Here is a 16,386-nt window from a genome sequence, read left to right as displayed (position 1 = left end):
TAGTATATATTTATAAATACGTTACATAGAATTATACACATATACATACAGATGTGTATATATATGTATATATATGTATATATATATATACATATATAAAACATCTCTCCTTCCTTCATATCCCCTGCCCGTCTCTCCTTTTTCCTTGGATTTGCTAACTCTTGAGCTTATATTATTTAAACCTTGCTGCTATCTGGAAGCTGGCATTGCCACCACCACATCTAGCTTGAGATGTCACTATTTGTTTGGTTTATCTGTATGGCTTACCTCTTGATTGGGTAGGCTTTTCTAAGCATGTTTGGCTTAGCAACCCAGTAGTCACCGAATCTCTGAGTGCGGGTTAGCTGCACATAGAAGAACGTCTATAAAATGCTGATGCCTGGGTCCCACTTCCAGGGGTTCTGATTTAATTTGGTCATGGTTTCAAAGGCTGTCCAGCTGATTCTCATGGGTATCCAGGGTTGAGAATCTCTGGTTAGTGCTGAATGGTTGCCAGGGAAACGATTGATCGGCTACTTAAATTCTTCCTCTGGGAAATCTATGGTGATGACTCTTTTCCAGGTGATTTTCCTCCACTGCTGCCAGAGAGAGAGGTGGTAGGCAGTGGCCAGTAGAGGACCACGGACACCCCTTAGAGCTGCAGCAGTGCGTGGGTAGGGGCGCCGCTCAGGGGGAGAGCATGTGTTGCACAAACACGGGGTTCTGAGTTTGGTCCCCAGCACCCACCACCATCCTACAAGCTCAGTGCTCAGCTATAGCCCTTCCCGAAGTCAAGGAAATTTTCTTCTAGGTCTGAAATTCTCGGCAGGATGTGTGACTTAAAGGGATGTTTTAACAATGGCCATATTTGGGATGGCTACAACTTGGAGGAATGCGACTGGAATCGGGTGGGCAGGAGCCAGGGGCAGTGCTAAGCATCTCTCTGTGCACAGGGCAGCTCTACAACAAAGAATTACCCAGCACAAAATGCCTCACATGCCAATGGTTGAAAGCCCCTGCTAGATCCTTACTCTTTGGGTTCCCCAGTGTCCCAAGAAGTACCATCATGACTGGAACCAGCCCTGAAGTATTTCCTGCATTCGAATTCTACTTTAAGCGCAATTTCAGCGGTCTTTTTCAGACCCGCATTTTGCATCCCTTTGAAGTGGTCCCAGAATGTCATCATTCCCTTTGCTTTTATGAAATGATGGAAGCTGCCTGACTGTAGGGATCAGAGGCAGAACAATCCCAGCAGCACCTTTCCTGCCTGGCTGCCTTCTCACAATACAGAATGAACAGAGCCCAGGACCTTGATGGAGCCCTTGCCCATCCAATTTTCACCAGGTGTAGCAGCCCACGGAGCTAGCCCCAGGGTGCAGGTCACTCCGGAAGACATGCCCTGGGGCTACTGGGCAGATGAGCTCACAGTCTGGCTGCGGCAGGCCCTGTCTACATTGATTCCTAAACACCGCGCTGATGCTTTGAGAGAGACCGGCACCTGTTGATCTCCCCACCCACCCCACTCCCTTAGATCAGTTTGTTATTGAATTAAAGATGATTGTGATTTAAAGGGAACCATTGGGCAGCCTGGGGACAAACCCAAGGTTTGGGGAAGAAATTGAACCGGGCGCTACCTTTACCAAATCCAGTCTCAGCTGGATGCATTCTTCTCTCTCTTAAGGAAATAATTCAAAACTGCAAGGGCTGGAAGTAGAAGTAGAGCCTTCCCCTGCAGTGTCAGGAGCCCACACAGAGAGGCTGCCATGCCAGGAAAGGGAGCCGATTATAAATAGCATGAAAGCGGCATCAGTCAAAACTCACAGATGTGCCTGAGCGAAATGTTAAAAGAAACACCTTCCGAGAGAGGGAGCGACGGCTTCTCTTTATTTTTATAATTGAAAGCACTAAGGAACAAAGGCACTTTATATTCATATTAAATATACACACCCCGACATCACACCGAGAGAAAGGTACAGAGGCCTACAGCATTCACGCGCACGCACACACACATACCTCCAGCACACACACACACCACACACCTCCAGTACACACACAGAAACACACAGCCTAGTAGCACATACACACAAGACATACACCCCTACAGAGCATACACACACAGCAAGAGAGGGATACACACCCCCTACAGCACACATATAGACACACACCCCTATAGTATATACATAGAGATATACACCCTACAGAGCATGTGTGTATGTGTGTGTGTGCGCACACGCACACATACATGGATGAGAGAGAGAGAGAACCCCTTTAAAGAAATGGTGGCTAATCATTAGTTCCAACAGAACAAAATCACAAATGGCCAGGACCTCTCAGAGGGAGCAGTTGTCCTTTTTTCTCTGTGGATTGAATCTATTTAATAATCCTATGGTTTCTCCCTGTGAAGTCATTTTCCTGTGTGGGTATTTCTTTTTCCAGCTTAGATGGAAACCGTTTGAGATTCCAAAAACGTCTCAGAAGAAAGTGGACTTTGTGAGCGTAAGTCAATCTTCTCCATGCCTTCCCACTGCCCTCCTGTGTCCTGCGGTGAGCTAGCTAACCATCTGCTGTCGGAATGCCAAGCAGAGCAGCCTGAACCGGAGGCAGCAGAGACACCTGTGTGTAGCACGGGGGTTGGCTGAGGGATGTCTTAGTTACAGGCGCCATATGGCTTCTGACACCACAGAGCACCCAGGAGTATTTGACCTCACAGAAAGGCCAAGGAGAGTAAAATTTCCTCCCTCCAGCACTTCTTTGCATCAGAACGGGCACTCGTAACCTCTCTGGTTCATAGCGCCTTTGATGGTCTGGTGACACCTGTTTTTTTATGTATTTATTTATTTTGTTGTCGCCTTTAATTTGGGGGTTTGGGGTTTTGTTTGTTTGGCTGCTTGGTTGGTTTGGTTGAGACAGGATCTCCCCCTCTAGCTCAGGCTGGCCTTGAACTCACAACAGTCACCTTCCCTCAGTCCCAGGAGCTGGGATTACTGCTATGAGCCGCTATGCCTGGCATAACCTGTGTTATTTGACTGGGTAATATAAACTACATCAAATTACACGGACAATTACATTGAAATGCAATGGGAAAAATATTTCAAGAAAATAAATAGTATTTGTTTTATAGTTGCACACACGCCTCCTAGTTAATGTACTAGATCATAAGACCTATGGGGGAAATCCGCTCACTGTAATATGAGCCCAAATGATGCTTTGAGATTCCTGTAATGAAGGCTATAAAAATGTCCCTGTCATTGATGAAGTGACAGCACTTCCGTTACTGCTGCGGTTTGCTGCCTGCGCTCATAATGTTTGAAGGAGATGATAAATTCCACTCGGATAGGAAAAAATAAGGACAAACTATGTTCCCATCCGAGAACTTGAAATCCCTGAAATGGATGCCGGGGCTAAGATGACATCAACTCAGGTGGCTACCCGATAAGTACAGTGCCAACTGGCTGCCCTCCTCGATAGTTACAAATGTTGGCAGTACGGGGACACCTGCACCCACAGCAAGGAGTGTGTGGGAGAAGGGACAGGAGCTGTTGGGGGGCCAGTGCTCCAGGAGGGCAGAGGAGAGTTCTGCAGGCCAACTTGGCTCAAGTCTTCCTTAGGGAAACTCCAGGTGCCCCGTGTTAGCCCAAACTGTATCAATCATCTTGAAGCTTTCATCCTTAGAAGTGTCCCTGTGGCTTGTGAGAACGCACTTTAGTAGACCTCAAACTTATCAGTTAAGTGACACTAGAAAAGCAAGTTCCCTTCCTGTCTATGGGAATCTGAGGAGCAGAGCCCTCTCTGTTTGGGCTCCCTACCTGCCTGTTTGGGGCAGAGCAATGTTAGAAGTCAACCTGTCCCGTAAACCCTCCCCCCTGTGCCCTCCCTCCCTCCCTCCCCCCAGTGTCAGGGCTTCTTGCACTGTGGGTCATCCGGTCCTATAGCAAAAGGACTTGCAGTTAGTCACAAGGTCTACTCTACTCTGCTCTGCTCTGGGAAGAGTAGCCTGGCTTTCTCCACAAGAGAGACTGCACCAGGGTGGGGTAGACTTGAGGGGCACTAAATGTCAAGGGAAGCTTCAGATCTTCTCCCCCTCCCCCATGCCTTCTACCAGGTGCCAACTTTTTCCTCCGGGTTTATTATAGTGATAATCAAATGTACGTTCTGTAAGTTCATCTGACTTGGCCATTATGGCTTCAGACAAGGTTGCCTAGGATCTAGGATGGGACACAGCCCACCAAGTGTAAGTCAAGACATTTCAGGCAGCCTAGCTCCCAATGCCTCCTGGGATTATTCTCTCAGGGGCCAGGGAGAGGGCTGGTCCCTTAATCACTCCCCCTTCTCCCCTGCTCTCTCAGGGGCTGCACACCTTATGTGGAGCTGGAGACATCAAGTCTAACAACGGGCTTGCTATTCACATTTTCCTGTGTAACACCTCCATGGAGGACAGGTAAGAGGTTCAGGGCTGGGGCATGATAGACCCATCCCTCGGGGCCTGTTGGCCAGAGAGTGGAGGACTAATAGAGTCCCACATGCACAAACACTGCCCTTTGGTACTTGTTCCCCTCTCGGAGAAATGTTGGCGTGTGTTTCTTGATAATGATATCAAATACGAATCTCTATTTTGACTGGCTCTTAAGACATAGACAAAAATGTCTTGTAACAGCGTAGGCAGAAAAGAGAGGTTAGGACCATGTGATGAAGAAGTTCAAGAAAGTAGAACTAATTTAAATTTTAATTTTTAAGATTCCCTAGTATTTTCCTTTTGGGCCATCCACCAGGTTCCAGATCATAACACAGGGACTTATTAGTTTTGAATGTTTGGCCTAGCTTAGGTATGTTTTTCGACTAACTCTTTTAACTTAAACTAACCTTTTTTTTTTTTTAATTTACCTTTTGTCTTGGAACTTTTTACCTTTTTTCTCCTTCTGTATATCTTACTTTCACTGCTTCTAATGTCTGTCTGTCTGACTGCTGCCTGGCTTTCTGCCCCTCCTATCCTTTCTCTGCCTAGTTATTGGCTGTTCAGCTCTTTATTAGACCAATCAGGTGCCTTGTACAAGCAACGTGAAACAAATGCAACACATTTTTATATAATTAATCACATATCTTTTATCATTAAACAAATGCAGCATATATCAACAAACGTAACATACCTTTGCACAGTTAAAGAAATATTCATATCATATACAAATATAACACATCTTTACATAGTGAAAATAATATTCTACCACACTCTAGGGCTCACGTCCAAAGTCACATGACAAGAGCAGTTGTGAAGGCAAAGTATCCGTGTTAGCTGATAACTGGTAGCTCTGTGGAAGCTCAGTGTTCCTGCACATAGAAGTTTCCATGTTGTTTTTGTACAGGGGGGTGCATGTCATAGCACATGTGTGCAGAAGACAACTTAGGGACAATGGCGGGGGGAGTCCCTTCTTTTCTTCCACCATGTGGTCCCAGGTTTCAAACTCAAATCCTCAGCCCTGGTAGCAGGTGTCTTTACCTGCTGGGCTATTTTACCGGTCCCTATAGTCTGCTTTCTTTTCAATATGAAAAAGTAAGTGACATTTCTACCTTTTCTTTGGAAAGGAGACTATCATGGAAGCTTTGCACACAACCCTAGAACTACACCATTGTGCCTGAAGCCTAACTTTGATCTTGCTGACTTAACGAATTTGTGTGAGCTGTTCAAATCTTTAAAAAAATTGTTTTTATTTTTATTTTATTTTATTTTATTTTATGTGTCTCGGTGCCTTGCCTGCACCATATGTGCCTGGTGCCTGTGGAGGTTAGAAGAGGGTGTTGAACCCCCTAGCACAGGAGATAGGGACAGTTGTGAGCCACCATGGAATTGCTAGGAATAGAACGTGGGTCCTCTCGAAGAGAAATAAATACTTGTAACTGCTGAGCCATCTCTTCTGCTCCAGCTGTTCTACTTTTTGAATCATGAATCAAAGCCAAGATCACAGCCCTGTGAGACACTGAAGACCCCTCTTTGGGTCTAGCTCTGTATCAGGTCACCTCCCTTCTCTCCACTTACATCACAACGGCCTCCCTTTAGTTCTCTCAAGAAGGCCTTCTTGTCCCATTGTACCTAAGCCTGCTTCTCCTTTTGCCTGGAGTGTCTTCTCTTGCCGAAATGATGCCGTTGGCTCTCTTGTCATTCGTCCCATCTGTAGGGAGGCCTTTCTCCCCAAACCAGCGCAGGTCCCCAGTCCTCCCCAGCACCAGTGTGCCTCACAGTGATGGAGGTCCGCAATCTGCCTTTCCTGTTGCACTCTGCTGGATTTTTAACTGTGCGAGGGGGGCTTCTCTCCCGTGGAAGGCACGAAATGATCATTTGTGGAACGAATAGATGTGTCCAGATTGTGTTAAAACTGAAAAGAAATCACAGGAAGTCCTCTGTCTCTTTCAGATGCTTTTACAATTCGGATGGGGATTTCCTGATTGGTAAGTTCCTGCGTAGGAAGACTGACTGAGCCCTGCGCTGCATTCCAGGTTTTGCTGTTGTTATTATTGTTGTTGTTTCGCATTTCACTTGCCTGCTGTTCTCCCAACTATTTTATTAAACGAAGAGCCATCTCCAGACACCACGGGTGGTCTGGAAAGGATTCCTAGCATCTTCCAAGTGTCTAATGTATGCTCTGGGCTTTCTGCCTGTGGCTGTCTCTGTTGGGCGTCTCTCACGTGGGAGATGTTGGCAGCTGAAATGAAGTTAATAACGTATGGCTAACTTATTAGGAAAATTCTATTTGCTTTTAAACTCACCCAAGGAAAGCCCATTTGTCATCGATAACCACCACTCAGATAAAAAAAAAAATTATGAGACCATCTATAATGTTAAGGCCCATCAGAGGTTATTCTGGTTTTTCCATGGTGGTGTTAGCAACAGTATTGGGGTGCGAACATTTTCATGTAGTCGGGAGATATGCAGATGCCCAGCATTCCCATTGACATGTCAGAAAAGAGTGATTTCCCATGCTATGTCTATGACCCTTTTGGATCAGTTCACAAAAGTGTATATATACAAGCTCCTCTACAGGGGTCGGAGTGGGAGGGAAGACTGAGATTTTGAAGAACTTTCCAGACTGTCTAGACAGTAAAACAGTTAACTGACACTGTCAGAATATAACTTACTCCCAAGAGACACAATAAAGGCCTCCTCATTCGCAAGAACAACCAACTCCAGCCCTTAAGCCTTCAGGTTCTCCCTTGAACAGGGCGGCTCACCCCTGCACTGCCTTCTTTTTTCTCCCTGTTGCCAGTTCCCCAGAAAGGGAAGCTTCTCATTTACACAGAGTTTGGCAAGATGCTCCTGCAGCCCAACGAGATCTGCGTCATTCAGGTTGGTAATGAGCCCCCTCCCCGCCGCCTCTCCCTAATTCAGGAGTTATCAGATGTTTCAGCTGCCGCTATTTCTAATGCTAAAATGTCTCTGTCATGTCTGGGCAACAGGGAGGAATGTGAGTCACACAGCGGCTTCGGGGTGAGCGGCCCAGTGCCTGCTTTGTTTAATATAGCACACAATCCCAAAGCAAAGAATGTTTATCCCTTCCCTTCCCTAAATGTTTGTTGTCTGCTTGATGCTGTATCAGAGAGAGGAGATGGTGAAGGTATTCAAAAAAAAATTTTTTTTTTTTGGCTAATTGGAAGCTGCTGTTATTTCTGGACCCAATGAGAGGTTATTGTGGGTACAATTAAGAATTAGATTTTTCTTTGTAACCCATCTTTAATCTGCTCGCCTTTCACAATTGTCTTGGTTAGGGTTTCTACTACTGTCAGAAGACACCATGACCATGCAACTCTTATAAAGAAAACATTTAATTGGGGTGGCTCGCTTACAGTTTCAGAGGTTCAGTTCATTATCATCACGGCAAAGAGCATGGTGGGTAGCAGGGAGCATGGTAGCGTGCAAACTGATATGGTACAGGATGCATCTTGACCAGAAGGCAACAAGAAGTTGACGGAGACACTGCGTGGTATCCTAAGCGTAGGAAACCTCAAAACCCACCCCCACAGTGACACACTTCCTCCGACAAGACCACACCTACTCCAACAAAGCCACACCTCCTAACAGCAACCCTCCCTATGAGATTACGGGGGCCAATTAGATTCAAACTGACCACAACAACATGCCTGGAGCCACAGCCACTTTCCTTCTGCGTCTAACTGCAAGAATATGATTTATTTAAGAAGGCACGCTTGTGCTTCTGTCCTCCAGAGAGGAATGCGATTCAGCGTCGATGTCTTCGAGGAGACCAGGGGCTACATCCTGGAGGTCTACGGCGTCCACTTTGAGTTACCTGACCTGGGACCCATTGGTAAGCCTTCCGTCTAAGCCTCCCTTGAGATAGATGCACCTCCCTCCATCTCTCCCACTCTCACACCTTCTCTCTCCAGACAACCGCCTCAGACCAAGTGCCTTCCTTTCAAATGCACGGATAACAGAAAATGACCCAAACCAATCTACTCTAAGTTTCTCTAAAATAACACCACCGAACAACCAATGAGGGTAAAGGCATGTAATGGGTTTCTGGTTGGATACTATGTATTTCAAAGGACACCAAGGGGATCCCAAGAAGAGCTACCAAGAATGAGATCTGAGATTTGAGTAAATTCTTTTGGGTTTTGTTCTTTTGTTTTCTGTTTGTTTGTTTTGTTTTGTTTTTTGTAAGTCAGGGTCTCTTATATCCCAGGCTGATCTAACTCTCTCTACAAGGATGAGAACAACGTTTAACCTCTAATCTTACTGCCACTCCTTCCAGAGTACTGAGATTCACTACCATGCCAGTACCATGCAGTGCAGAGGACTGAACCCAGGGCTTCAGGCATATGAGGCAAGCACTGAGCTACATCCTTCCCAGCCCTGAGATTTGATTAATTTTTGATGGCACATTAAAGAGAAGAGGGAAGGGAACTACTTAAGCGAATACAAGCTAATGAGAATGAGCTTCGTGAAGAATTGCTTTCTGAAGTCAATGAGCTGTAAAAATGGCCGGCCTGGGTTCTAGTCCCGTGGAACAATGGAACGGACTGGGAGACACGTGACCTTTGAGCGCCACAGTCCTTCTGAGCACACTCCCGAAATCCACACACTTAGCACACTCAACGAGTATGTCACTTCACGCTATGAAGGAGCTAGAAACAACAGCCCCTATGTGGTAGATTAAAATTTCCTGCTGTCCCTGCCCCTGCTCTTCCAACCTCTGAAGGCAGGGAGTGCGGGAAGGGAGGGAAGATCTTAGGAGTAATTGTTCTCGAGCCTCCCTTGGAGAAAAAAAGGAGCCCGGGAATTTGGCCCCTAGTTTCATCCTGAGCCGTACCTCCCAGCTCTTTCCTTCTGTGTCAACAGCTTTTCAGAGCAACAAGGACAGGCCAGCCTGTGCCTTCTGGTCACTCCCCTGGGGAACCAAATATTCAGAGGAAGGTGGGAGGTAGTAGAGAGGCAGCTGGAGCCATGGTGGGCCGTCTGTCATCCTGCCTTCCACCCACTCTTCCCACTTTGGTCTAGCTTCCTGCTGCTGTACAGGCAGCTGAGCCTTCAGGTTCCACGGAGCATGTTCCCTCTGGAAAATATATATATAATTTACTAACCAGCTGGGGGCTCTTTTTTTTTTTTTAACCCCAGGAGCTGGAAATGATAAAACACTCCCCAGGCCTCTCCTCTCTGAGTTAAATTATGTTTTTGCACTTACGCTTTTTCATATTTTGTCTTTTGATTTATTTCCTTTCTCCGGAGGGAACACTCCCTCCTGTGCAAAGCTAAACAGGCAGGTCCTCAATTCGTCCTCTCTGAATGGCAGGCACATATTTTTCATGCTGGACAGCAGCTTTATAATCCTGGCTTTTGAGTTCTATCTACCGGGCAGAAGCCGACCTGGGACAATAGCTTGTAGCCTTTTTATAAGAGATCAAGGTCTAAGCATGTGTTGGAGAGAGTCTCCGGGCTTCCTTGGACAGAGATCTGCTGCTGTTCTCGCAACTCTTCCCCTCTCCTCCTCTCTGGTTCCTCCCTCGCCCTTTCTCTCGCCCGTGGTAAATGAATAGTGATGTGGTAATGATTATAAAAATAACAAATGAGCCACAATCACTCTTCAAATTTAGAAAACAATGCTGCTTATGAGGATTTTTGAAATTTTCTGTTTTTCAACCAAAAACTCTTGGATCTTTCTGCAAATCTACCAGACTGAGATCCAGTAGATTCCGTTTTGCTTGGGATTGAACCTAGGGGCTCACATATGCCAGGCAGGCAGGCACTCAGCCATTGCCCCGCCAGCAAGGAGTTTGATGATAATTTGTGGAATGGTTCTTGACACAGAAGAAGACCTTCCCTTTGCAGGCATCTTCCCTTTGACTCTGGAAATATCTAAATTGGGTTTGGATTACTGTGTTCTAGGAGCAAATGGCTTGGCCAATCCTCGTGATTTCTTGATCCCTGTTGCCTGGTATGAAGATCGTCAAGTGCCAGGAGGCTACACTGTGATCAATAAATACCAAGGCAAGCTGTTTGCTTCCAAACAGGTAAAGTACGACTGTTGGTAGCCAGGTCTGAATGTGGAGTTATGAAGCACCAGTTAAAAGCCAAGGCCAACATTAGGTACATTGCATATGTCCTTTTGTGTATTTTTGTTTGTTTGTTTGTTTGTTTGTTTTTCTAGGCAGGATTTGTCTGTAGCTTTGGAGCTTGTCCTGGAACTTGCTCTGTAGACCAGGTTAGCCTCGGACTCACAGAGAGGCAGGTGTATCTCGAACTCACAGAGAGAGAGATCCACCTGCCTCTGCCTCCAGAGTGCTGGGATTAAAGGTGTGTGCCACCACCGCCCAGCACATCCTTTTGTCTTTATCACACTACTGAGGTACTGCAAATTACATACTGCTTGACTTCCTAGTCATGAAAATAGGCCAGATAGCGATAATTAATCACCCATGTCCCAGTAAGTGAAAGAACCAGGGTTAAAACCCCCAACTGTTAGACTTTACAGGTTTCCATCTAGCAATGGAAATTTGGCACTATGCCGGTCTCTGGAAATGACATGGGGAACATGCCATAGAGGCCGCCTAAATATGTTCTGAAAAAGAAGCTGAATCACCACAAAGATCAGCCAAGATTGATATTACTCAGTGACAACCTCATTTCAAATACAACTGATTAGTCGTTGATCTAAAACAAAGAGAATTTGCTAATTAACTTCAACTATCCCAGGGACCTAGTAAACTCAGAACATGAAATCACAGGCAATAATATAAAATTAATTCTGAGAGATGCCAACATTCTGTCCCTTCTGAAAGAGTGTCATATGAAAAAAATATATAATCTATGCTATAATACTATATGACTTCTTGTTCATTTTTTTTTTTTGAGACAAGGTCTCATGTAGCTCAGTTTGGCCTTGAATTTTCCTTGTAGCTGAGAGTGACTTTGAACTCCTGACCCTCCTGCTTCTACCTTCCAAAAAAGGATATTTCGAGTGTGCCCCATCATGCCAGGCTATTACTATGTGTTATTACTTAACTTCTCGAGAGCAGAGTGTTAGAACAGATTAATCATATAATGAAAGTACCCAAATAGCCCTTCTCTTGCTATTGTCTGCTTTGCTGTTTTATTTGTCTGATTTGTTGTCTGCATTTGCATGGCACATGTTATTTTCCGTGACTGGCACCAAAGGCCATGCCAACCAGCAGAGACTAAGCAGTCTGAAACTTCAGCTTAAGCCCTGGAGCAAACAGTCATGTGTTATCCTCATGTTCTCTGGGTCGGGATTTTTCAGAAGTGGTTCAGGGAATATTTGTATAGAAAACCACAGAAAGCCTCGTTTACGATGCTTATGCCTACATGAATTCTCTCATCTGGCAAAAAGCGTTAACCTCTGGAGAATCCGAAGAACAAATCTGCATGAGCTTTAAGTATGCTCCCCAGACTATTATTATTTTACACTCAGTTGATAGAGGGCCTCCTTTCTGGCAGTAGCCAGCAGCTGCTGTAGAAAGAAAGCTTTCTACTTCCCAGGGGAGCCTTGTGATGGTCCCACTGGCCCATTCTCCACTGCCATGGTCTGTATCCTGGGGGACTGACATTTGTCCACAGAGTAGCCTGGGCTCCTTCGTCTGCTGTCTGTTGTTTGGCTCAACTGGAAGAAACTTGATGACAGGAGAGAGAATAGTTGGACATTTCTTCATCGCTTCCTCCCTATTGAAGACATGAATAGGGCCTGGTCTATCTCCTGTTGAGTGGCCTCAGTGTGGGGAGTCAGTTCATTGCAACTTGTAAAAGCTGATGTGCACACATCTGTACCACCCTGGGTTTCAGCAGCATCATACTGGGACTCAAAACCAGGCACTCAGCATTGTTTCTTTGTGTTCTTTTTTTCACCAAAAAAAAAAAAAACATTATTGGGGGAGATAAATATCATAGTGAGAGTATTCGTAGCACAGATATCGGAAAATACTATAAATCAGAGCCTTGTTTCCCCCAAAGAACTAGCTACAAATATTTACAAATAGACTTTTCTTCATGGTTCTGGCTCCTGCCGGCATCCTATAACAGTACTTTCCTTTCTTTTTCTCATGACTAGAAATGCCAATGCCTTCCCACTGTGGTAAGGCTCAGGAACCTCAACACTTCCAAGATGGTTCCACTTAGCCCTAACCATGTTTTTGTGCATGGTCTTTTCCCTTAAATTTTTTTCTTTGTTCTCGAGAATATCATAATATCATAAAAACAAAGACATGTGATCATATTCAGCCCCATTTCCCCTTTTCCTCTCTCCATATCTCCTTCAACACATCTAACTCCCAAATTCACATCTTTTCACTTTTTTATTGTTTATACACCCTAATTACAGTTAATGCTACCTATATGTGCATGGATGTAGGTCTACCCACAGGAACATGGGAAGCCTACCAGTGACACATCTTCAGTTCCTGGAGGCCTGGAGATCATCTATGCCATTTGTAGCAGAATTTTGGCTAGCTTGCTCTTATGCACATCTTGCTGCTATGAGTTCATTAGTTTGGCAACCATTCATGTATAGAAGGCAATAAATATTTCACTATATTCCTTCCCATCTCCCAACTCTTATATGATTTCTGCCTCTTCTTCTTTCAAGATGGTCCTTGAGCCTTGGTCTGGCTGGGTGGGCATTGATACAGATGTCCCATTTACGGCTGAGCATCTCTTATTCTCAGTATTTTGATCAACCATATACTCTGAACTTTAGAATATTCTTTATCGGATCCTCCTTCTGGATTAGATGCACAGTACCCATGAGGAAGATTATAATACCATAGCCCCAAAGTGATCTCCTACTCCAGATGAAACAGAGCACGGTGTCATTCTGAAATCTCAAACATGTAGATTGGGGCTCTTCACGGTGTCTTCTTCCACGAGCTCAACAGCAGACACTGTGTCTATGAGAAGTTCCTTTAGACAGCAAAACCCTGGAGAAATAGCACAGCAAGTGCCTGCTGCACCAGGAAACAGAGGGAAGCCCAGATTGTTTGAGAACTGCTGGCATATACAGATACAGTTAAGTTAAAAATTGAAAAAGTACCGCTTGATGAGTGTGCTAGGCTTTGGCTGTACGCGTGACAGGCCTGACAGCTGCAGCCTCTGAACTGGAAAAGGGGTTAACGACGAAGTGAGGACCTAGGAGAGGGTGTGCGAAGCAACTGCAGAATGATTATGAGCTACGATGCTCCCAAAGGATGGTCTAGTTAAATTTAGAACAATAGCAAATAAAAAGTTATGTCAGTAAGTACTGCAAGTCTGCAGCTATGGAAATATTACATCCTAAGACCATGCTCTCCTGGTTTTTTGTGATTAGAGTGTTTCCCCATTCAATGTTGTGGCCTGGCACGGAAACTATACGCCCTACAAGTACAACCTAGAGAACTTCATGGTGATCAATGCAGTGGCCTTCGATCATGCGGTAAGTCTGGGCCATGCAGGAACCCTGGGGACCAGACAGCCCTTGAATGGGAGGGATCCAGAGTATACCTGTGGACAGTCACAGAGCTAAGGTTCTCAAGGTCATCCTTCACATCCTCAACAGGGTCACCTGCCCTTTGGTGAAGGAAACATTCCAGGGCAAACGAGGAAGCCAGGAAATACCCAACCTAACTTATTTTACTTCAATGTAATCACAGCTCTCACAAATGGGAAAAGGAAAAGCTGCTAATGCTAATGTTGAAGGCAGGAGGGAGGGTCGTTTACAGACCTGGCTACCTTGCAAACTCTGCTCTGGCTGCCTCCCACACCCTAGCCTCTGCTTCTGGCTGTGGTTGACTATGAAGAGCAAGGGAGCCCTCTTGTAAAGTTACGCAAAGGTTGAACACTTGATTCTTTTTTTTTTTAATTTTGTTTGAATTTAGTCATATTTTTTTAGTCAATTAGGGGGCCAAGGATAGGTCCGTACAGGCTCCCGAGAGCCCAGATAAAGTGCTAGTTCTGTGACCCTGAGGGGAAGCTCATTCTGTAGTGTACTTCATAATAGATTAACTTAACCCACAAGCTGAGGGATAATTGGGGCAGAAGCCAGAGAGTCAGAGATAGAAGGATTACTCCGAGCCAATTCAGTTTCTCTCTGGGGGGCCCAGACTACCTTTCTGAACAACAGTGGATCTTAATAAAACCAAAGGGGAAAAAGAAAATCAAGATTCCAAGCCCAAAGCATTGTGAAGAAGTACCTTGAGACCTTGGTAAAGCTCTATTTGAGCCTTCCTACCTTGTCTTCCTTTTAATAGTTTCCGACCATTTCCCCTGACAAATGAAAGGAAAAACAGTAACTTCCAGCAAGAAGAATTGGGTCGACTTTTTGTTTTGTTCATGGTTTTGTGTTTTGGTTTGGTTTTCATTTGAATTTACGGAGATTCACTCTTCTCTGTACTGCTGGGGTGGTTATCTCCCCTAAATTCAGTCTGATCACCGCTGTGGAAAACCTTTGCAGGCTCCCCACGATTTAGGATTAAGTCTGAGCTTGAAAGTGTGGCATTTGGTACTCCTCACCATCTGGCCCTGGGCTCCTTTCTCTAGTATCGCATCTCACTCCTCCTTCATCCTTCACCGCATCCCTCTGGCTTTAACCTTCCCTTGCTTTACAAAAGTTCAGAGGACCTTGATATCTTTTCTATTTTCCCTGATAAAATCCCTCCCTCTGTTCCTCTTTTCTCCCCTACCTTTCTTTTGTTCACTTTTAAAGAGTTAGCTCAAGTCATAGGCCTTTGAAGCTTTCCCTGATCCTGTCACAGGAGATGAGGAAGGGTGGTGTGACCAGGAGAGGGCTGGCGGTCACCAGAATGCACTGCATAAATGCATGAAGCCATCAAAGAGCAAATTCAACAGAGAGTGATTTTGAAAAAGAAATAGCCACGTTCTCCTTTCCCCAATTAAAGTTAAAGGAGTAGAGAATAGATTCCCAATCTCTGAATCTCCCGGTGTCAGCACTGCTTCTGATAGTGACACAGATATCAATCACATTGAATCTAGGTCTTTCCACCTAGGAGTCTAATGTTCTTGGAAAAAGTATAATCTCATCCTTCTGAGAGTCAATCAAGGAGTCAATCAACAGTCAGAAAATTACTTAATTTTAACCAGTTCTCAGGTTTTTCCCGCCTGTGGACACCATCTGGACTCTGATGCCCTGCCTCCCCAAGAAGCATCCTGACCTCCACCCTTGGATGTGGATGCTGCTTTGTCTGTTCCCCGACCTTCTCTGAGCAGCACCAAGCTCCCTGCCACTCAGGCTGGGGGTAGAAGAAGTCAGGCACTCTCGCTGTCCGTGCTGGAGGGAAATAGGGCGCCTCTAATGTAGACTCAGCAGGCTAAGACCACAGTTGCCGGTCCTCTTACCCGGCGTGAATGCATTTTGCTTCCATCACAGCAAGAAGGCAGCCACACGAATGATTACTCCAATTCAATCAGAGCCCAAATATCTAATTCTGACCTGGGTCACTTAATCAGAAAGTGTCACTTGAAAACACCTTCCTGTGCAGGTGACAAGCTGTCATGGCTCCCTCCCCTCCCAGGCATCTTACCTTCAGCCTCCTCTTGTGTGTCTACAGGATCCTTCCATTTTCACAGTGCTCACGGCCAAGTCTATCCGACCTGGAGTGGCCATTGCTGACTTTGTCATCTTCCCACCTCGGTGGGGGGTGGCAAATAAGACCTTCCGGCCTCCTTATTACCACAGTAAGTCTCTGTTTCACCAGAATACCGCTGGACACTAGGAACAGCAAAGTAATGTGGCACTGGGGACAAGGGCCAGGTTGTTCTTGGACCCCCTGACGTGCCTTGAATTTAGAATCCGGCCTCTCAGGCTACTCTTGGGCTTTAAGAGACTCCAGCCCTCACAGTATCTGCAGGGTGATTCGTGGACTGAACCTGGCTCCTGTTTCTCTGGCTCGAAAGAGAGACAGAAAGGT

General features: G+C 45.5%; 1 protein-coding gene across 1 annotated transcript in view; it reads left to right on the top strand.

Annotated features, from left to right (window-relative positions):
- Positions 1-16,386, top strand: part of Hgd (homogentisate 1,2-dioxygenase) — a 48,685-nt gene that overhangs the window by 24,969 nt on the left and 7,330 nt on the right. Inside the window, exons 5-12 of the mRNA XM_041673064.1 lie at positions 2,416-2,475; positions 4,326-4,417; positions 6,383-6,417; positions 7,233-7,312; positions 8,189-8,288; positions 10,364-10,488; positions 13,791-13,895; positions 16,027-16,153. Of these exons, the coding sequence (XP_041528998.1) occupies positions 2,416-2,475; positions 4,326-4,417; positions 6,383-6,417; positions 7,233-7,312; positions 8,189-8,288; positions 10,364-10,488; positions 13,791-13,895; positions 16,027-16,153 (724 nt within the window). The remainder of the gene's footprint in view (positions 1-2,415; positions 2,476-4,325; positions 4,418-6,382; positions 6,418-7,232; positions 7,313-8,188; positions 8,289-10,363; positions 10,489-13,790; positions 13,896-16,026; positions 16,154-16,386) is intronic.

The sequence above is a fragment of the Microtus oregoni genome, unplaced genomic scaffold, assembly GCF_018167655.1.
Source record: "Microtus oregoni isolate MIOR12 unplaced genomic scaffold, Mior012 000023F_ref0000262, whole genome shotgun sequence".
In the NCBI taxonomy this organism is placed as follows: Eukaryota; Metazoa; Chordata; class Mammalia; order Rodentia; family Cricetidae; genus Microtus; species Microtus oregoni.
The sequence above is the reverse complement of the archived record's forward strand: the minus strand, read 5'-3'. Positions and strand labels throughout refer to the sequence as shown.